The sequence below is a fragment of the Triturus cristatus genome, chromosome 11, assembly GCF_964204655.1.
Source record: "Triturus cristatus chromosome 11, aTriCri1.1, whole genome shotgun sequence".
Lineage (NCBI taxonomy): Eukaryota > Metazoa > Chordata > Amphibia > Caudata > Salamandridae > Triturus > Triturus cristatus.
In genome coordinates, this window is record NC_140594.1 from 1,157,009,604 (window position 1) to 1,157,032,683 (window position 23,080).

The 23,080-nt window shown below is 45.3% G+C and overlaps 1 protein-coding gene across 1 annotated transcript in view; it reads left to right on the forward strand.

Annotated features, from left to right (window-relative positions):
* LOC146788628 (putative cation-transporting ATPase 13A4) overlaps positions 1 to 23,080 on the forward strand; it is a 633,494-nt gene that overhangs the window by 571,380 nt on the left and 39,034 nt on the right. The window contains exons 22-26 of the mRNA XM_085635802.1: positions 5,421 to 5,463; positions 10,403 to 10,512; positions 11,283 to 11,379; positions 16,779 to 16,851; positions 22,840 to 23,011. Coding sequence (XP_085491928.1) covers positions 5,421 to 5,463; positions 10,403 to 10,512; positions 11,283 to 11,379; positions 16,779 to 16,851; positions 22,840 to 23,011 — 495 coding nt within the window. The remainder of the gene's footprint in view (positions 1 to 5,420; positions 5,464 to 10,402; positions 10,513 to 11,282; positions 11,380 to 16,778; positions 16,852 to 22,839; positions 23,012 to 23,080) is intronic.

The following is a 23,080-nucleotide window of genomic DNA, read 5'->3' on the forward strand; positions in this document are numbered from 1 at the left end:
AAGAAAGGCTAGTTCCTTCCAACAGAAAGTAGGACTCATCGTGCCCATGCTGAAGAAAGCTCGGTTTAGCGTGGCCTTCACCACAACAATCTGCTCATCGCGGAGTCCCCCACCACCAAACCCTCTGAGCGAACCCAGCAGACAACTCCAAACTCAGTGATAACCACAGCCTTCCTGCAGAATGACAGTACTGCCTCCTCTCTGCACATGTCACTGGAGCAGTCTACCTGTGTCTCCTAGAGTTGGTGCACTGCAGCACACCTTTCAACACCGTTGGCATCAGGCTCTTGCGTCATTGCTTCTTGCAAGTCGCGGGTGTCCCCCATCCTAAGGGGGTTGCTTAGACTACAGCGGGTCAGGCCACAAGCTGCTAGTATGACACATGACTCCTCTGCCAGCCCAGGGGAGTTTGGCTCTGTATATCATATGATGCTTCCTGCTCTGTGGAGAGTTATCACAGAAAGAACACCCATCAACCTGGCATGAGATCTTTCCACAAATATGCGTGTCATGCAGCCCACTTGCCATTGTCTGTTTTTTGGAAATAACCCCTAACACTGGGAACCACCTAGGAAAGTTTCCGCCTTTGCACTAGGGGCATGTCTGCTCTTCCTGTGTTGGCAGGCCATGCAAGGCAGTTACTGACAGATTGAAAATCAGCCTAGGGGTGCCTGACCCTTTTATGCGGGCACTGGAGTTCCTTCAGTGGATGGACAACACGCTAATAGTTTCTACCAGAAGAGCCAACTGGGGTTCAGGGGTTGCAAACCAAGTGTTTACCCGTCTCTAAATGAGGTGAAGGAAGCAAGGCTGGGGTGGATGGCCATCTGCTAATCTTGGTGGAAGTCCCACCTCCACCCCACTCAAAATGGAGCCTTATCTCTGTGGTCATTCTACGTGGCAGGAGGTTACGGCCATCCTGTCCCTCTGCGTTCAGGTCTGGTACAGAGTGCACTTGAATCAGTACTGTGATCTCTGTACGAGTGTACATCCCGGCATCAGCCACCAATCTATAATGAAGCCGCCTGCATCCCCATCTCGCCTCAAACTCCCACTCTGAGGACACTCTGGTCGAGTATCGCATATAACCATCTAAATGACGTGTCAGACCCTAGAACCGTACTTGCCCCCCATCAATCCATGGATTACAGTTAGCTTTGAAATGCTCAAAACAGAAGCACATTCCAGATGCCATAGGCACCACCAGTCTTCCTTCTATCAACACATCAACATTTGTCCTATGACTGTTTACTACACCCAGCACCGTGAACAAAAACCATATTGCGATCATAGCTCGTTCATCGAGGAGATCCCCCATCACCTTCACCAAATGTGATGCATCCTTCCAGTAATCACCCAGGTGAGGCTGAGGAGCAGTGTCCGTCGCATCAGCTCCTGAATCCACCATCCCAGCTCTACCTGCCAAAGTATCAAACCATCCACTTCTGGGTAGTGCTTAATTTGTAAAGGAGTAAGTGCTGGTGCCCAAATCCCTGTTCCGAACCCTCAGCCAGCGCTATTAAATCTCTTGCACCGAGTACCAAGGCTGGAAGTCTTAAACCCACCTCTTGCCCCTCTGATCCACCACAGACACTCAATGCCCCTTTATCCCTCTCTTGTAGGTTCCTGCTTCCTCCCTTTGTGATGTTTTTTCCGTCTTTTCACTTCGTGTGTTTTCCCATCTTTTGGTTTCAGGAAATGGCTGATGTGGAAAAATAGGTGCTGGTGGCCCCCAGCAGGGGCCACCAACGCAAGCTAAGCATTGCCTCCAGTGGTTCTCAAAACCTTGTAATGTACGTAGAGCACACTAGTCAACACTACTGTTCTCACCTTAGTCTTGGTTTCTCCCTCTGACTTTTCCTCCCCTCTCCCTTTCCCACTCTTGGTCTCTCCTTTAGAATCTTGAGTGGGAGGCCATTTAGAATGTTGAGATGAGTTCCCTCATTGTGGTGTTTGTACACTGACTAGAGGAGGCGTCATTCTGAGCAAGTGAATAAAGATTTGGACTTACCTTCTTGCATCCGTCTTTCTACAATATTTGGCGACGAAGATGGGATGTTGTGAGCGAGACGCCGCCACCCTGTTCATCTTCACAGTCAGTGGGTGCAAGATTCTGCCAGATATCTCTTTGGTCACCCTTCTTGCTTCCAGTGGGAGGTGGCTACTTTCTGGTAGTCCTGCGGTGGTGAGTTCCAGCCTTTGTGCACCCCTGGTGTTCTCTTTTTTCTTTTTCTTTGTTATTGGTGTCCTCATTCAAGAAAGAAAGTGAGTGGTCTTAAAGCAGTACCATGGCACCCTCCTGGACCCAATAGAGGGGACACGCCACCCTGTAGATCTCTTTCCACCTCAAGGGTTCCTAGAGTTGCCGACCACATGACTCTTGGAAGTTGACAAGGATAGTATCAAGCCCTCGGTTTCTGCATAAACCATCTTCCCAAAAACTCACTTATTTCATAATCATTGGACTTTTATTTATTCTAGGAAGCTTTGATACCCAAGTTGTTAAACCACTCTTCCCATAACCCCCAAAATCTAGTTCTTTTCTTTGACATACATCCCATGTCCGATTTATGGACTCTTTTAACAGAAGTGACCCAATCTAAAAACTTTGGCGGATTGGTGGATACCCAGTTTAGACAGATTTCCCTTCTTGCCAGAAGAACAAACAGAAGTGAGGCTTGGCCATTTGACAGCTTATTATTAATACTGTCTTCAGGCATAATTCCAAAGATAAGTAAAACCAGGCTTACCTTGATTTCTTGGCCAATTACATCCGAGATTGTCTTACCCACTTGCCTCCCAAAGCCCAGGATCTGACGACACTGCATAAACATGTGCACATCGTCTGCACTCCCCAGGGTGCGTTTCAAGCAGGGCTTCTCTCCTCCTCCCAGCTTGGAAAGCCTCTTCAGAGTCCAGTAGGCTCTATGGAGTGCAAACAGATGATTTCTCCTCAATGGTGCAGCCTTGACGACCCTCCATAAAGTGCACAAAGACACTTGCCAATAGAATGTGACATCACTGGAAGGCAGTTCTCTTCTCCAGGGCTCCTCCATAATCAAAAGCCTGTACCAAATAGAAACTTCTTTGCGTTGATGGAGGGGAACTAAAAACGTAACCCCCAGCTCTACGTTTGCAACTCCATCTTTGCCCTGGTTTACAGCCCAACGAGACAGTTGATAAAATTTAAATCTGGATAGCTTTTGGTTTCTTTGTGAATTAAAATAATCCCAAGGAAGTAGTTTGTCTCTCAATAATTGGCCCCATTTCTGAAAGCCATTTTCTCACAGCGGGGCTGATAAGCTTTCATTAAGGCAGTCGGGTACCTGGAGAATTCCATATAGGAGGGCTTGAGCAATAGTACGGAATTCTAAAAAGCTTCCTCAGCTGGAACCATAATTCACAGGCAGATCAAAACACCTTCAGTTTGAATTTTTTAAAGTACTTGGGATGTCCAAATTTAAAGAGAAACCCATCCCCCTCCCCCGAGGGACACTGTTTGACATGGCTAAGAGATGGGGCGGGAAGAGTCAAGTAAGAGAGACCTCGTATCCTTGAGATGGAAAGCCCAGCTATGAAAGCAAAGGTCAGAATTGGCTATGCCCCCACCTCATTTCTGGCATCCTAATGTCTTCCATGCATTCCTGACCCCTTTGTCCGACCAAAGGCAACTATTGATGTCCGACTGTAGATTTTTCAAAGAAACCGGGCTGAATAGTAAAGGGATTGTGTCAAAGATAAGTGATTTTGGGCAGAACAGACATTTTAACGAGATTAGATTGTCCAAGAATTGACAATGGAAGGTTGCTCCACGATCTTAAGGATCTGATCTCTTTCCTTTTAGCCTCCAAATGAACCTGTGCCAATTTATCAATGTCCTGCGCAATTTGAGTGCCTAAGTATCTTATTTGCTACTGAACTAAAGGCGAGCTGGATTGCAAATTCCATGACATGATTTCTGGTGTTCTCTTGCACAAAGTCCCGGAGCACCTATCACCAACCGTGTCCTCTACCTGCACTTAGGGCTTTTCCCCTAGTTCAGCTTTGCGGGCTCGTGCGTGGGGCACTGCGCGTAGTCTGTGAGGTCTGGCTCCTGTCAGATAAGGAGTTCTGGGAGCGAATTTTGCGCTGTTCTAAAATAACAGATCTGCACGGATACAGATACGGATATCATTTCTAAACACAATTACTTTCTTCCCTTCTCCATGGCACACCCATGTGTATGTCTGTCGTTCTTGCTGACCCATCTGTATGTCTGTCGTTCTTGCTGACCCATCTGTATGTCTGTCGTTCTTGCTGACCCATCTGTATGTCTGTCGTTCTTGCGGACCCATCTGTATGTCTGTCGTTCTTGCTGACCCATCTGTATGTCTGTCGTTCTTGCGGACCTGTGTACCAAACCGGAGCCAGCTAATAGCTTTAGTAATTTTAAGCTGACCAGCTGCACATTTGTGGGATCTATGGAACAAACTCCAATCATCAAAGTATCTAACTTGATGCAGGTCAGGATATCCGAGCCCTTACCAGGCGCTGCAGCTCCCGGAGCTCAGCCCTTTCTCATGTTCCTTATGGCATCACAGGAAATGCCACCACGAAAGGTTTTATAAAAAGATTTAAACAAGTTCAAGATTAACAACACAGCAATAATGTAAATAAAGCAGAAAATAAAGCTGTTAGTTATCACCAGTGTACCATTATTACCCCTCACTTTCACTTCCCCTCAGCCGCCCTTTGGCCCCAGTGGCCCTTTTCATGCAGAGGCACAAGTCCCCTCTGTCCAGTCCTGCTGTCCAGACCCACTCATTATCCCACTGAAGAGTGGTGTGGCCACATGGGCCTTACAGATAAGGGCAGGTGAAAATGATGACCCTTGACTGGCATGCTGAGGTAACTTCACTATAGACTACCTCTGCATCCTCCTCACCCGAGGGCGTCTCCCTCCTTCAAATCTCCTCAGCCTTCCCTCTCCCTTGAGCCCACTCCCATCACCCTCTTAGGCACCTTCACTAAACAAGTTTGGAGCATGTGCACCCAAGTGTTCTCTCCAGGGCCCACATGCCTGCATCTTGGTAGTGGCAATGCTTCACATGTGTGGGGGGGGGGGGGGGGGATGCACCCACACACATGCCAGCTCCACAGTGTGCTAAAGATAGTTTTGCTCCAGTGTAATTGGCATTACATAAGAGGCCTCATAAACGTCTGTGACCAGTGTCCTTTGAGAGTTTGATGCACACAGATTTGTTCTAGACTTCACTCTCTGTACTTATAAAATGTGACTTGTGAGGTATGAAATGCTTTGAATGAAAATGTTAAGATGTTAAAATCCCCAAGCAACATTAAGACTAACTTGTTCTTGTTGATAGGATGGTTGCCTCTGAGAGTATATGTTCACCAGCTGTCCCTTCTCCGTTCCTTCGCAGTTACTACGTCGGGATGTGCGGCGATGGAGCCAATGACTGCGGGGTAGGTGGAAGACACTCTCCTGTGTTAACATTCACGTGATTTGAATGACCCGTACATAGAAGGATCGCTTGCAGCGCTGGCGCAGATCTCTGGAACTTCTGCCCTACCTCTGAGTGACCCTGAGCATTAAGAGAAGAGGGATCCCTCTAAATCATGGATCCAGCCATTCTTATTGAGTCGGATGGCAGTGGCATCTGTGAAATGTGCTGGACGTGCCCCGGCGAGAGTTGCGGCACCTGCACTTTGGGTACCGTACGTTCAGAGAAGCAACCTGAAGGGGTAAGACCACCTCTTACATTCAGCTCCAGCGGAGCCGAACACAAATGCCGGACTTCAAGGGTCATCAGCACTCTTTGTTTGAGGCTCATCCTGACTGGGAACCGGCTGGAGGCGAACAGCTTCGAGCCATGACATAGACTGAAAAACACACTCCCATTTTCACTTAAGAAGGGCCTGAGAGACGAACTGTAATTTGGTGGCCATGGTGTGTTTTTTACTTTCCAGTCTTTGCATGTAAGGCGTGTACATGCACTGTAAAGAGGGGAGATGTGTCTGCCTATGAGATCAGTGACACTACTAACTAATGTGAGAGAGCTCTTCTTTTTTATAGTCACCCAAATTGTGTGCTGACTCTTGTTGCTGGTTTTTAGGTTGAGAATTCGAGACCTCTTGTATATACTTTAGTATATACGTATACTTGTATGTACTTTGTGGGCTCTGGAGATCAGCCCTAGGACTTCCGCTTAGGGACTTTTCTTTCTGTTTGTTCAACTGCCTCTATTTAACTGTCTTGATAGAAAACGACCAGCAGAGGTCAGTAAAATACTAGAATCACTTTAGCATTTTCTAGATTCCAGTCCATAGAAACTGTCTTCCACGAGCATCCGTAGACAATAATATTTTTTTCAAATCTTGTATTTTCAGTGATATGACCACCGAAGGCCCTGATTTTATATTAAAAACAGAGCTTTGGACTATACCGTTTCCCGCTGAAAGGCAATATTTCTCTCCATGTCTTCCTCTACCTGGGGTGTCTCAGAGTTTGGTGCTTACTTTCCCTCCATGTTAAAGAACAGCAGATGTTTCAGCGCCCAGGCTAATGTGCTGCATTGCTAAATACATATAAGGTCCCAAAGGCGAGACAGATTGCATTGCAAATGTTTGTTTAACATTGCATGCTGGGGCCCTGCGCTCCAGACCCCAGTGTATGTGCTCTGACCCCTAAAACATGGCAATATTGACCAACTCCTAATTGGCCACTGAGCCTTCCGGTAATGCCATAGTATATTATATAGGAAGATACACCCTTGGTATGGAAAGGTTAAATGAGGAAAAACTAAAGTTCAGAATAAAATCGTAACTTTGCTTTAGCTCAAGCTATGGGAATAATTCACACACTATTGTGAGCATTATTAAATGTCCAATACAATGGTGATGTGGGGTATTTAATACATATCTTGAAAACAATACTTTAACCCCTTCGATGCTGCTCATATTCCGCCGCTGTGCTGGCGGAATCTTGCGCGGGCGTGGTCATGACGGAATGGTTCCGTCATGAGCACAGCTCAACCGTGGGTCATGACGGAACCATTCCGTCATGAGCACCGAAGGGGTTAAAATAGTTAAACTGTCTGCCTGACCTACAGTAGGCAAATTAGCATAACCATCCCCAGCAGGAAAGCTTCCCCTAAATGAGGTGTGTAAACATCTACAAAAGAGTAGAAAAGAGGCTTAGGCCTGGGTGTGAGGTATGTGACGCGCATCAGTTAAGGAAGCGAAGGTGGGGAGGGTTGAGGAACTTCGTTTATTTGAACGGGAGCGGGGTGGGACTCGCCTAATCATAGTGAGGGAGATCTGGGGAAGAGAAGCCTTTTGCCTCCTGGACTCGCTACACCGCGTTTGACACCAAGTTGTTGTATCTGAGGAGCAGGGGACTGCTCATTTCCTTCAACGCTTCCCTGGTTGACACACAAACCACCTTCAAGGGAAGAAAAGCTGCGCCATCTTGGCTTTTACCTAGAATAGTGCACTGTGGGAAAGTCTACAGTAGGGCAAACAGGATGTGCTGCAAAAGAACGGAGTGCCCTTGGGAACCTATTCCTCTTTGTTTAGGAAGAGTCCAGGAGTCACCCCTATCCACTGTCCTGTAAACCCTACAAAACCGGCCCCTCGTCCACAGCTCATAAGGGCATGCTGTCGAGCTGTGGAAGAACAGAAGAAGATTATTTGAGACCTGTGTGAAGACCTGAAGGGCTGGACCTGCTCCCATTTGTACTCCGGACTAATAGGTGGACGGTCTCCAGGAGTCCGTTGGCTGAGCTCCTGTATGGCTGGCCAGAGGGATGTAACAAGCTCCAAGTGTCCTCTTTTCTAAAGTGCCCAGTTGACCAGTAGCAACTGGACCCTACTGGTGGCATCTGACTCCTGGCCCCTGAGTACTGCCCCTCAGGTCCTGGGAGCCTTAGCATAGACCCATAAAAGCTGCTCCAGAAAATCTGAAAAATCATATGGCACTTACCCTAAGTGTTTTACTACCAAAAGGAAACACTTTTATCAACCTTAGAATAATAAGACTGATCAACACTGATCGATCCTACATCTTTACCTTGCAGGCTGCTTGCAGCCCTTTTATGCCAGTTCATAACTCACTGTTGTATATTACAAATGAATATATCTGCGGCCTGCAGGTAACACAAGGATCTCTACAACAGAAGCAGCAGCAGCAGGCGGATCTCTCTAGATCAATGACCGATCTGCGGCCTGCATGTTACGCTCTGTACTCTCTAGCAGACGCATGATCCCTCGATGCTCTTAGAATTCAATCACTGCAATTACACCCTGGAACCTGCTGGGTACACAAACATCTCTGCGTCAGGAGCCTTCACCCTATAAAGTATTTTAAAATGCAGTCTGTCTGTAACCAGTTAAATAATCCATTATAGATCTATTATGTCACTTGTGGCACACTAAATACTTTTGTGGGAGAAAACAGACTTTCTGGAAACTAACAGTTGAAAAAACCAGAACGACAAGCTGTAAATAAGAGAGATAAAAAAGTAAGGATAGTTTGCATATGGGTGAAAGAAAAGGTTGTACAGGGGCCTTCATGACTGGGGCCCTCACAAGAGCAGATGCCTATGGCTATTTTGTACATGAACCCATCCACAATCTACAATGCGGCGCTCTGTCTTTGCAGGTGTCTTTGCCGCCCATCAGAGGTGCATACACACCGAACACAGTAGCGCCATTTAATCTGTTTTGAGAGTTAAAGTGACAATAGCCAAACAATAGTGATCGGCAGCCACAGTTTAGTATATTCGAACGACACACTTGACTACATTGGTAGAACATTGCTTCCAAAGAAACCAATACATCTTGTTATGCAACTAATGCAAAAGTTTGTTACCAAATATTGCGCATAAATTAATATTCTCGGACGCATTAAATGGCTCTGCCTGCGTTACAGAGGAGCCCTTTTATTCCTGGACACCATGGGCCATCATTCCCTCGCTTGAGAAATCTGAACCGTAACAACTGAAAAAACAAAATTAATTCATTCATTTTTTAAGATAGTTGTGAATGTTGCTTCTCCTCTCTACCATTCGAAGATAATTTTATAGAGAACTCGTCATTAGATGTTCTCAGGTGACTTGCCATGCCTAATCTTGAAGTACTTCTGATCTGTGGCGCCTGCACTCTAGTCTAAGGCTTCAGCATGGCCTCTAGACTCGGAAGCCAACCTGAAAACACTTACCTTTCGCTTTCAACGCTGCAAGTTCCATATACCTGACACAGGCTCCACATCTGCCCCTAGATCATAAGAAATCCTTGAAGGGTCCCGAGCGAAGAACCGCATCTTATAGCAAGTAACGACTGGAAGGAATACCTGCCAGAGGGGGGCGGTACAAGGTGGAGTGAAGGCTAGAGATAATCCAGAAGGCAGAGGAGGGAAGTCCCTGTGGTAGGTAGAGCAAGTGTTAAGGAGCAGGAGTGGGGCTTGAGGGAAGCATGTGTGAATCGCCTGTATATTACTGAGCTCAGATTAGGTTTGCCCCCAGTAAACTCCGCCAGGCAGCGTAGCCAGAGTTTTTGCTGAACTCCATGCTCCAAGCAGAGCGCAGAGTGGCAAAACTCCGTCCGCAGAGCGGAGTTTGTCGCCCAGGCCAAAACATAACACTGGCCTAGCATACCCCAACAATTGCATTTGCTTTCACAAACCTTGCAGACACCTTCACTCATCCAGACTCTTACTTGCACACATTCCATGCATACAGAAAACAAGTCAAAAGAAGTCAAACCTCTTTCTACAACGCTTCTAAAGTGCTGAACGACCTATCACTGCTCAAGAGTCTCCTTCTCACTTCTAGAATTCCATAAGAAGCTGAAGATCTGGCTTTTCGAGTATTCCCACTGGGCCCAAGTTTGGCTAGAATCGCACCTGGTCAGCTCCGGGATACCCTACCCAGTGATAGTACGCCCTACATCACATCACTCTGCAGCATGACAAATGCAGTCGTATCTAATGCACATGTAACGAGGCAGATGGGGATTCTGTCATGTTTGTTATGAGCACATGTCCGCCAAACTCGAAATCAGGCTCCTTGTTAGCATAGTACATGTAACTCTTGCTCTGCACAGCAGTAAGATTCTATGGTGTTCTGTTGCGTAAAGTGGATAACGCACATTGTACAGTGACGTCCGGCCTAAAACAATCCAATTTCAAGCAAGCATCAAACTTATGTACATATGTACAGCGCTGAGGCACCCACAAGGCTTAGTTTGCGTTATACATAACTATGGAAAATATTAGTTTCTTCCCCCACTGGAGTACCATGATCATAACTCTGACATTTTCCATGGTGGAGAGCGATATTTTTCAATATTGTACTGTATTTCATGTGCGTTTATGTAATTAATAAGCAGGCAATGTCCCTTTTAGGCTTTAAAAATGGCACATGCTGGAATATCGTTGTCTGAGCAGGAGGCGTCGGTGGCCTCTCCTTTCACCTCTCGAATCCCCAACATCCAGTGCGTGCCTCTCCTCATCAAGTAAGTACTTGTCTTCATGCACCTTGTCTCGGTTTCCTTTTATCTTAAGAGACTCGTGTTAATACAGAAGTAGCAAGCCAAAAGACAACTCAGTAGGGTAATGCACTACCTTTCGAGATCTGTGTAAAATATGTAGTTCATTGGGATCTTTGGTGAATCTTGTCAAATTTGACAACAATGATACTACTCCTCTGTGCCCACTCGTGATTTGCGGTACAAATGCAGTGGTAAAAAAGTTGTAGTACACAGTCACACACTCAATTTAGTAAAAATTTACTATGAAGGGTTTTATGTGTTTCAAAAAATGATTGTTTTTATATTTTATAAATGAATACATTTAAACTTGAATAGAAATTACTGGTTTGGTTTTGGGTGTTGTGGTCTTCCAATGGGTTTATAGCAGTGCAGGGGATCGGGATAATTTTCCAGTTTTTTATAGTTAGATTTGAGGTTATTTATATTGAGAGATATTTAAATACAAGAATACAGTGGCTAGAAATATTGTCTGAGATAAATATCATGGCCTAAATATTGTTTACAAAAATATCATCTCTTTGGGTGTAAACTTGGTTATTAACTCCAATCTGCAATATTTTTCTAAATGGCATTTAGGAACCATATTTATGTTGGACGACATTCCGACCGGAAGACTCTGGTATCCTACCAAATCAAGGCATTTTGCCAAGGCATTTACAGTTTCAGATTTGTATGCACTATATTGTCTTGGTTTGTTATTGCCACAGCCTCCACTCAGTCTTGTGTCGTTGCAGGGAAGGCCGCGCGGCATTGATCACCTCCTTCTGTGTCTTCAAGTACATGGCGCTCTACAGCATGATCCAGTACCTCGGCATCCTGCTGCTGTACTGGGTAAGGTGGACTCTGCCTGATTTACTTCACTTTTTCCTAAGAGGCAAATAACCCACAAAGTTTTGTCACTTTTTTTCCTCTGAAAACATTTTAGCAGGTTAATCCTCCTTGAAATATAATATTATTGGCAATTTTCTCTGGACACGGTGTGCTTCATTCACCATTTGGAACCTCTGGAATCCCTGAGGAGAACTTGGTGAACATCCTTGTTATGTAAGCCACGCCCTTGATGGACAGTCCATCCAAGCAATAGCAGGTCTGGAAACACACATGAAACTGATGAGGACCGGCCCAAAGCCTGCTCTCTCTCTCTTCCCCTTTCTGTGACTTTTTTGAAGAATTGATGACATGAGAGCAAGCATTTAGTGCTCTTTAGCCAGACCTAAAAAACAGACTGATGGGAATAAAGTGTTCTGTAAGTGGCCATTCTTCTGAACCAAGTTAAACCGAAGAGCACCACCAGTCTGGGAAGGTTCTGGTAAGAGAGTCACACAGTACAGAGCCAGACCATGAGATCCGGCAGACCCAGAGGGAATCCCTCTAGAATAAGTCCATATGAACCAATATAGGGAATTGACATGTGTTGCAAAGTCATCCTGTGCCCTGGGCACCCCCCAATGTTTTGCTGACTGATACTGGTGGTAACTGACTCTGACTGGCCCTGGGTTCTGCCTAACCAGGCCCAGGGCTATGCTGAGACACATTAGAATACAGTTAAAACACCTACATACACTAGGGTACCCAATGGTATGGTGAGGTATCCCTGTGATTGGCATGACCTACCCTATTGGCCCCTAGTATATAATAGGGCTGGGGGATTGAAACTACCTAGAAGTCCCCAGCATGGCAGTTTAGAGGCCAGCAGCCTTTTTCTGCTCTTGCATGTGTGCACTGCTAAAGCCTGAGGTTAGTTTAAAAACAGCCCTGTGTGCCAGGACTGCTTTTAAAAAGGAAATTGTGCCCAAACTCGACTTTGGGGTTTGGGGCCCTTAAAAATGGATACCCTACAATGTTGTGGCATATTCGGAACCCCCAGGGTGTCCCCTAGGTGTCCCAGGGGTAGGGGGGTCAGATATTTATAAGGTACAGCCTTATAAAATGCGTTTTCAATGCCCTGGGTTAAGTGAAATTTCACACTTCACGCCCCACATTGTGGTAAAGTGCTGCTCTAGTTCGACCTTGATGCTAGGAGCACTGTGGAGGGAGAATCTGCAATATTTCTACAGATTCAGAACCCCTAAAGTCTCCCCTAGTTGCACATGGGGTGGGGTTCCTGTAGATTTTAGACAAGTACTTATAAAATATGTTTTTGTAAGTCCTGGTGCTGGAAAAATGGCCCAAGTCATTTTCCCATTGTTACATAGGTTAACATGGTCGGAAGTTATTGATTAATAACTCTTGATAGGAGAGGGCTAGAAATGCCATTCAAAGAATTACCAGAATGGTATTAATAAATCCAACAATATCATATTGTTGAATTTCTCCTAAAGTGTACATACAAGAAGTTATAAGACTTTTTTGTTTGTAAGTCCAATTTCAGCATTCCAGTGGTCTGCCCTGATTGGTCAGAGTTGAGTGGATTGACTAGGCTGCCTTGAAGAGGTGATAAAGAGCACCTGGGGTTAACCAGCTCCACTGGCAAGGCAATGTGCTGTTCCATAGGAATGCCAGGCCAGGGGGAGGAGTCGTAAACTATGTTCTTCAAAGAAGAGAGTAGAGACAAGTGTAATTTACAACTCTGAACTTCCCACCTTAGGCAGATGGTAGGATTAAGGAAGGTATGAGCAGGTGCAGGGGGGAGAGTCTAAGTAAATTAGTCATCCTAGAGGTGTTTTTAGCCAGCTCTTACCTCCTTGTTGGAAAATCAGCCATTATGGATTTGGAAGATTTGATGCACTCTGGGACAAAATAATGCCGCACTCTACAGGATGTTGTCATATATTGGAGGAGTTACCCTGCTGCCATGCTCCCCTACCCTGACCTCCTGCTTGACCCAGAGAACTAGGAATAAATATCGGAGACGGGCAGAGCCTTCCAGATGTGCTGCTTGAAACGTACTGAAGCAAGAAGTGCCCTGTTGAGAAGTTTTGCTGTGCAAAGATTTCTAAGGCCTGACCTCTGAAGATTGCACCATCTGAAACTACAGCCCTGTGAATTATCTTGCTGAAAAAGAACTAATGAGTGGACTCCCTGAAAGCTACAGGTTAAAAGAGCTCATCTGGAACATCACCAATTAAATCTACACCTTGGAGAACTACCAGTGGATTTGTGAGGGTTTTGTACAAGTGGATTGTGGGAACTGACGTCCTCAACTTTCCAGGACCATTTTGGAGCTTCCAGACCCTTGGAGTGAGTTTGAGACACTTTGGGACCCCTTGAGGAACTTCAGGAAGAAGTTCGAGAACTTTGGAGAACTTTGAAAAAAAGCTACATAGAGGGACCGACTCAACCTGGCCAGCCAGGCCGCCTGCCTTCAACCGCGAGCCGGCCAAGCCAACCAGCTTCATCCCGCTAAAAGCTCCATCGCTCCAACTTCCAGAGATTGACCAGGACTAGGAGAAATCTGAAGCTGGCGAACTCATGAGGAGAATCGAGAGACCCAGAGAGAAAAGCTCCAGAAAAGTTTCTAAGTGCATTTGTAGAAAAGGTGACCGGAAGAAACCGCGAGAGCCAAGCCGCCTGCCTTCCATCGTGTGCCGGACTGGATTCCTGGGTTGCCCCGCTAAAGCGTTAAAGGAAAATGTTCTTAGTCCGCTCCAGGGAAGTTGACCGGGAGCTCGTCGAAAGGCAAGCCGGCGAACCCTCACCGGATCTGGACTGGCTGGGAGCTTTGAGGGCCCTCGGGAAGAAAAGCTCCAGAAAAGTTTCTAAGTGTGAAGGTAGAAACTGAGACCGGGACCTGCCGCGAGCTGTAGCCGCTCAGGGCTCCATCGCGCCCGGCCTGAAACTTTGACTTTAGCCCGGTCTATCGCGAGCAGGAATCACAATATGGTGCTATAATCTTCTAATTGCTATATTTTATGAAATCTTTGAAAATTCATATCTCCGGTTCTCTACATTGGATTTTTGTCGTTTTGGTGTCATTTTAAGGATAACCAGATTTCCTATTCTTATAAATTGGCATTGGATTTTTATTGTGTTGTCTTAATTATTTACTGAATTGGTGTTTTTAAATGCTTTACATACTGGTCTTTGAAGTTAAGCCTACCTGTTCGCAGCCAAGCTACCAAGGGTTGAGCATAGGAATAATTTTCAAAGACCTATGCTGAGTCCTACCATGTGTTAGTGGCCTTCTGGCCAGTGGCCGACCTACATTTGCCCCTACCAATAACCCACTTTCCAACAACATGTAATACTGTTGAAGGTTTGTAGGAGATGATGGTGGCCGTGCAAAATCAGCGAATGTGGCTTTTCCCAACATTATTTTTTTTTATTGATTCGTGGATAAGTTAGAAAATTTTCTTTTGCATGAATGTTATCAAAGTTGACATACTTTGATACTTTATGAAGTTGTCACGGTCTTTACCTTTGCGAACAATTTGGTGGAGGTTTAATTTCTCGGCATGGGCGTAACTGACATAATTTACTCGAACTTCACTACTCTTAATCACTGAAAAATTACTTGTAATTAAGCATAATTGAGTGAGAAGCGTAATCCAGCATTTAATCGCTATTTTCTTAGTGCAAAATGCACCTTTGGGTCCTAAATGGAGAAGAGTAAGGATTTTGAGCTAATAAAATAGCACTAAATTCTACCGAACACAAACTTCAGTAGCCGGCATCCGCTCAGTCTCACTTAGTTTGTCGTTTCTGTGCTTCTGTGGTAGGATTTCAGCCGCAAATTACTCTTAATTACTCCAGCTGGAGTAATAGCGTAATTCTGGTAATTTCGCATCACAAGAGTAATGTGTGATTACTGAAATTATCTTATTACTCCGGTGTAATTCAAGTTTCTCCCAGGAATAATAATCCCTTGGGCCACAAAGATGAGGGAATTAAGGGTAAAATGGTAAATTGTAGAATGCACTGGGATTTTTACAGACCGACTCTATGGCATATGATAGAATCGGAGGGATTTTCATGCCATAAACCTCCAGCATTGGCATAAAATGTCTATTTCCCGTAGAGTGATATAGTCTCTGTAGAGCCCCAATGTGGGAGTTTGCCTGCCGACTTAAATGTTGGAGGTGGACTGTGTCTTGTAAATTATAAGTAAAAATACGGCCCAAATAGACATACTCTTTTACTGTCTCGATTGGTTCACCTCCTAATGACCATATACAAGATATCCTATTCCATGGAATACACACAAATTAAAACATGGCCATCTATAAAAGTAAAGGAGGGAACTATACTCCGAAAACTGGTAAAAGTATCGCAGTCGGTACCAGTCCAAGCTCTCCGTCTCGAGCTATCTCTGACGGGAATTTCTGGTCGAGTAATTTCCAATATCATAAGGTGGGTGTACAACCTCTTGCATGCAGCGCCAGACACAAGAAGGCATTTGTTAAAACTGGAGACTTTTAGAGAGGAGGCGTCTGGGTATACTTTTAATAGGAATATGATAAAAGCCTTTGAGGTTTCAAAACGCACTGTTGCACTATTACAGGAGGGGTCTCCAGCGCTCTTGAAACTGTTTTTAAAACATTTGGCCCCTAGAATCAGCTATGAAATGGATAAAGGTTATTGCATTCAATTGAAGCATTATAAAGCGTTCGCAGAAAATATAGAATTTAAAACCTATGCCCCCTATTTACGATTTCAACTAGAGCACGGGGTAAGGCGCTGTATTCTGCTTTTACGTTTGGGTATATTCCCGTTAGCAACATTCTTAGCTAGCTGGGACAGTACAAATAACTCGTATGTGAACTGTGCAAAGGTGGTCCACAAGATTTGCTTCACGTTTTATTAATCTGTCCTAATGCGAGTGTGGTAGAGGCTCGACGACGATATATAACCCCAATTCAACTAAAGTATAATGCTATCTTGGCCCATGATTTAATTATGTTGTGTAACTCTCCAGTCAATGAATCTGTATGCCATAACTTGTTTAAGTTTTTTAAAAGTTTCTTGAAGCTGTTCTAAAGGTAAAGCGCATAATTTTATCATCTTTGTTTTATTTTATTGAATGTTGTAGAAGTAGACGATAAAACATACATTTTCCATTCTATAGAGTGTCTTAAAGGTTTTACCATTTTAATTATTTCAACCTCAATAATAATTTTATATCTGTATTTGTTGATCTCAGTTGAGGTCTGAATCAAATAAACTATTGGTCGATTACAGACAGACTCAAACACCAGTGTGGAGTAGAACAGTCAAGGTTGCAGGAAGCAATGCTCCAATCTGCACACCCCGATTATCAAAACTACTAATCTCTTTCCCGTCCCTTGTTCCAGCAATTTCACTCCTTTGGGAATTACCAGTTCCTCTTCCAAGATCTGGCCATCACCACGCTCATCGGCATCACAAGTAAGTCCTATCAGACTCTTCTCTGGTATTAATCCACTGTGTGAGATTCTTAGAGGTTCTTCAAAGCATTGGATGGAAGGCCTTTGTCGCAAACAATCTATAAATCTTTCAGAACATCACTTGCTGGAGTCCAGCGAATGCTGGCCAAAGGAGAGCGGACTCCGCGGCCGCCGTCCATTCACTTCTTTCCCTGATCATGGAGGTCGCAGGACCTTGAACGCAATATTTGGTAGTATTATTGCTTTCGTTTTTTTCAAAGGGATCAAAGTCTGTCGACCCTGCTCACCCTGCGGCTAGAAATCCTCCCTTGAGGTGGGCATCCGATACATACCACAGAGAACATGGTAGGTGCCGCTGATGTACATTGCCACTGCCTCGTCCGCATTCACTTGGGAGATTTCCTAGCCCACTTTTCATGGTTAAATAATGATTCCAAGTCCTCATTTGATATCTTTGTCAAAGACAAAGCATGAGAAATGTATACGTAAAAATCGAGATTTATAACCCTTGTTTTCATGGAAATCTTTGCAAAGATCATCAAATGCGTTAAAGCTTTTCCAGTGGCACCAGAAAGTTCCCTCAGCCATGGGTTTTATTGGGGAGGAACAACTTGTACCTTTACAGTTTGCGGATATTTTTTCAAGCAAAAGATCATGTACATTTTGCAAGAGCTTATTTCCTGAAATATCAGTGCCCCTGGCCACCTAAAGTCCCCTTGAGGAGTACCAGGATTAGGGAAATCCTCAGGGGGACTTGGAAGTCCCCTTGGATGGGAGAAGAGACATGAAGTACACGGCTGCCCGATGCCCATCCCTGCTGGGCACAATATCATGCAGCAGGACAGGGCAGGTTTCAGCCTTGCCATGACGCTGTTGTGGACTGCTTCAGGGCTCTGTGGGCTGTAGGGGGGGGGGGGGGGGGTCCATAGTCCATCAGACCGGTATTAAAACATTTTCCAAAACGTCTTCTGCTCCCAGTCCAGCCGTGACTCTGTAACCAGGGAGAACACCTGGGTTAACACAAGCGGAAGCAAAGCTGAAACTACTTCCTTAAAGGTTTCTTGTTTAGTCTTTAAATAATAACAAATGTGCACCAGAAAAATATTATCTTTGTAAAAAGTCTTCCTTAGTTACTGTGATATTACACCTCAGTGCTTGGGGGCTCAGAGATTATGAAACGTCCCTGGTAGAAGCACATCCTTCACAAGGTAATGTTGTTTACAGTATGTTTTTTAAATGTCTTGAGCTCCTCTATTCTCCATCTTCCCTTCATTCTTTCCCTCCTGTCTTCTAGGGCGCATCACAAGTTAGTCTTTGGGCTCTGCCTGGCCGTCCTTTTCGCCATGTCCTCAGTCTGCCTCTCTTTTACCTCCTCGGTGTCTTCGCCTGCCTCCTTCACATTCTTTACATCCTTTGGTCTGTTCTGTTTGCAGGTGGGTCTCTGTTTCTGATTTCTTCCTGGTCCTCTGTGATGTCTTTCTCTCTTGAGAGATCATTGTCCGTTGTATGACTGTGAGTGACGCAGCCTCTTGCAATGAGTGTGACCTGCTGGAGCATCCGTGGATGGTGGCCGCTGAGGCCCCAGTTGGTTGATGCAAGCTGTGGCATGCCGTGGGGTTTACTGATATTTTAGTAACAACAATGGTTCTCTCAGGACAAGGTTTGTGCACTTAAATGTCTAAAGCATAAATAGAAGATGTGTTAGCCATCCAGTAGAGGATTTCACATGGTTTTGAATTGATGTCTAAGGTAAAAAAAATCAAAGGTAGAAAAATAGTCAATGTATTTACTGACATCAATGTGCGCTAGTGAAAAGGCGCATAACATATTCTAAAATACACTGTTAACTAAATAAAATCAAGTTTTCAATATTGTGACTCAAGAATAGCAGTACAAGGTGAATACATTAGTATTTTGCAGTCAACAGTGATATGTTGACGTTTAGACCCATCAAATAATTTGTTTTGGGGTCTTTACCAGCAAATATATAGAGGAAACAACGTTTAAAATGAATTATTGTGATACCAAACATTAAGTATGCATGTACACTAATATGCTGTTTGACCAAAAAGTCCAAAAAACAGTGTTGGACTTTGTCCTTTCTTCATGATCACCCCCAACATTTTGCCTTCACTCCTGCTATGTTTGCTGAATGTTTTTGCAGGCCTTAGGACTCTGTGCACTTTACCACCACTAACCAGTGCTAAAGGGCTTGTGCTCCCACCGCTAAATATGGTGATATTGGCTCATCCCCAATTTGCAGATTTGATTGACTTACAAGTCCCTCGTAAAGTGGCACTACCTGTATCCAAGGACTGTATATAAAATGCTACTATTGGTTCTACGGCACTGATTGTGCAACCCACTTAAATAGACCGGTCTCAGGCCTGCTACTGCAGCTTATGGGTGCAGTTTTAAACTGCCATTTTGACCTGCCAAGTAAACCTTTTGCCAGGCCCAACCCTTCTTTTTTAATACATAGAAGTCATGCCTAGGGTAGGCTCTGGACAGCCCAGAGGGCAGCGTGAAATGTATTTAAAATGTTGGACATGTACTTTTAGGTTTTGCAAATCTTGGTAGTGCAAAACTCTTACATTCATGTTTCACTACTGCAAGGCCTATCCCGTAGGATAACACTGGAGTTGTCTTATTACATTTCATACATGTAATTTACAAATGGGAAGAGATATCCAATTCATGTTTGGTGTCTTTGGAGTCGCAATTTAAAATTCTAGCTTATGGTGAAGTTGAATTCAAATTGCAGTTCTGACTATGCAACTTTTAGAAAGTTGGCATTTTCCTGCCTTAGCTATTTAGCGCCTGTAGCCTATAATTGGGAAATATGACTGGGTGTATCCGACAGTTGGTATTTGTGTATTCCACCTAGACAGCCATACACAATAGGAAGCTTAAGTGTCCCTGGATGGGCCATCATTGATAGGGTGGGAGGGAGGAGCAGCCCCACTTGCACTTGAATAGACTGTGTCCTGCCTCCATACAAAGGGCAGAATACCCTCTATAGTTAGTCTGGAGCCGGGGCAGTGAAGCCAGGATGACTGAGCACTTCAAAGGGAAGCCTCTAGAAGCTTCTTCCCCACTGCCAAAGGTACAAATAGGTATAAATACTGGACTGCAGACACCAACTCTTCGGTAAACTTCTGATCCTGTGGCTACTCTACCAAAAAGGACTGGTGTGCTGCTACATGGACTGCTGCTCTAAAGGAACTGCTGCGTTGACTTCTGGGTGCTGACCTCTTGCCTGGGGAAGAACTAGACCTGCAACTTCATCTTGAACCCAGGACCCAGAGTGCCTCCAAAGGCTAGTCTGTTGGCCTCTTAATCTGAGCCTCAGGGACATAAAAGGCTCCCCAATAAGCTACTGGTCCATATCCTGATAGCAGGTGTCCCCATAAATCTTTATGGTGGGTCTACTGATGGCCGGTGGTGAAAGTAACTGCACAGAACCACCACCTGGAATGGTGTTTGCGGTAAAGCTGCAGAGACTCCAGCTTAAACTTGGCAGGCTTGGGTCGTATCAAAAAGAGGCTCTGCTGAGAGACCATGTCATTTGTCTTGAAAGTGTGATCTATTTTGTGGGGTCATTATATTGAGGCAGGAACCCCAAAGTTCATTGAGGGGAAATCTAGAGTAGGATAAATGTGACCGGGACAAGGCCTAGTCTTTGCACTGCAAAGTTCCTTGTATAATCATCAGTTTTGGGGCAGCAATAAAAGTGTCAAGATAACTACCTGCTGGAGAGAGATGGGGGTTTTGTCCAGTGGCAGCTTTGGAAAGCAGTATTTTGTTTTGTGCATAGCTCAGAGGGTCCCTGCTTTTGCCATAGAGATTCTTTTGTTATTGTGCAGTTTACAAGTTCCAATCGTAATCTAGCACAGTGAGCTATGAATTGCCATCAAGGAGCTGCATGCACACTGCATGATACAAGTTAGTAAGTTATGCTTTTTTCCGGTCTTTCATTATCCCGATGCTGCTAAAACGGGTTGTTTGGGTAGAAATAAATCCTTATTATTAAAGTCAATGCTAACTCCCGTGTTATGTTCTGAATCCTGAGTTTGTGCTTCTCCAGACCAAGCACTCTTAAAAAATGCCAACCCGCATGGATAACATGTGAATCCTACACCTTGTAGTCCCCTTTGCCTTATGTAACATTTTCTATTCACTGATTTACACATGTATGATTCTCTGTATGTGTGTGATGTAAAGTGCTCTGACAGCCTACAGTGGTATGAGAGGTGCTATAAAATAAATTAAATACATGTGACAGTGGAGCTATGGAGAGATGAGAGGCACCGTTGGAGGGGAGTAGTGAGGGAATCATTGAAGATTGTCAATCATTGAAGATTGCCAAAAGATTGTTGTATTTTGGTGCGTAGACAGCTCACTATTTACTATTCTTTAAAAGTTAATACAATTCAATATATAATGACAAATGTGTTGTAAAATGCACCATTTTCCCCAAATTTTCTTGGGGGAGAGCCCACCAAAGCCCCGTTTGTAGTGGTCAGGCTCACTCGCTGCACTTGGTGTGCACTCTACAGTGACTGGTGTGACAACATTTGCCAGAGCAGCTTTAGGTTCCAGTCCAGCCATTGGCAGGAGCAGGAGCCTCGGGCAGCGAAATAAAACCAAACAATAAGTTAGTCGCAAGATGCAGCACCAACCTTCCCATTAAGGTTTTTTGATTTTTGCAAATATTTTAAATATAAAAATACTAAAACTGTTAGTAATTTAAGTCTAGTCTTTGTTTGATGTGCACACGTGTGTGTTTAATCTTTCGAAATACAGTTTTAATGTTTGACATGTAAATCCTACAAATTGCTTGGGGGTCCCCGGCTTCCAATAGTGACTCTATGGGGGTCCTCAGGAGTGAAAAGCTTGGGAACCACTGTCCTAGATCAAGCGCCCAATGTCCTAGATCAAGCGCCCAGTATCCCAGATCACGCGCCCAGTATCCCAGATCACGCGCCCAGTATCCCAGATCACGCGCCCAGTATCCCAGATCACGCGCCCAGTATCCCAGATCTCGCGCCCAGTGTCCCAGATCTCGCGCCCAGTGTCCCAGATCTCGCGCCCAGTGTCGCAGATCTCGCGCCCAGTGTCGCAGATCTCGCGCCCAGTGTCGCAGATCTCGCGCCCAGTGTAGCAGATCTCGCGCCCAGTGTCCCAGATCTCGCGCCCAGTGTATCCCAGATCTCGCGCCCAGTGTATCCCAGATCTCGCGCCCAGTGTATCCCAGATCTCGCGCCCAGTGTATCCCAGATCTCGCGCCCAGTGTATCCCAGATCTCGCGCCCAGTGTATCCCAGATCTCGCGCCCAGTGTATCCCAGATCTCGCGCCCAGTGTATCCCAGATCTCGCGCCCAGTGTATCCCAGATCTCGCGCCCAGTGTATCCCAGATCTCGCGCCCAGTGTATCCCAGATCTCGCGCCCAGTGTATCCCAGATCTCGCGCCCAGTGTATCCCAGATCTCGCGGCCAGTGTATCCCAGATCTCGCGCCCTGTATCCCAGATCTCGCGCCCTGTATCCCAGATCTCGCGCCCTGTATCCCAGATCTCGCGCCCTGTATCCCAGATCTCGCGCCCTGTATCCCAGATCACGTGCCCAGTTTCCCAGATCACGCGCCCAGTTTCCCAGATCACGCGCCCAGCATAAGATGTACTGGATGCATCGCTTCCAGGCACCTTTTACGGAGGACGTTTCTCCTGGTCCAGAAACATGACCATCGCCACACTGAGCGCCTACCTGGGAACGTGTTCATTGCACTTTCCAACAGCTGAAGTCTGGGCCGAAGCTCTGCCAAGGAGCGTCCACATGAGGGGTGTCCTCCTGTGTCACCCCTTTAACATGAAATATGTTCAGACAGTGTGCATGTGACGTGAACGTTGGAAGATGTAAACTATTTCTAGAGATGAGGAGGGATATGAAAGGCCACCCTTCGGAAATTCACCAATGCTTCTTTCTTTCAGTGAGTTTAAACCACGCCTACCCGGAGCTGGCCAACTACCGGCCGCCAGCGCAGCTCATCTCCCCGCCTCTCCTCCTCTCGGTCATCCTGAACGTCATCTTCAGCCTCATCGTGCAGGTCTGCGGCTTCCTCATCGTCCAGCAGCAGATCTGGTACAGCAATGACATCTTCAGGTAACTGGGACTTCTCTCAGCTGCACAGATTGCCCCAATTGTCCTTACAAATCTGCTGTTATTCATCAA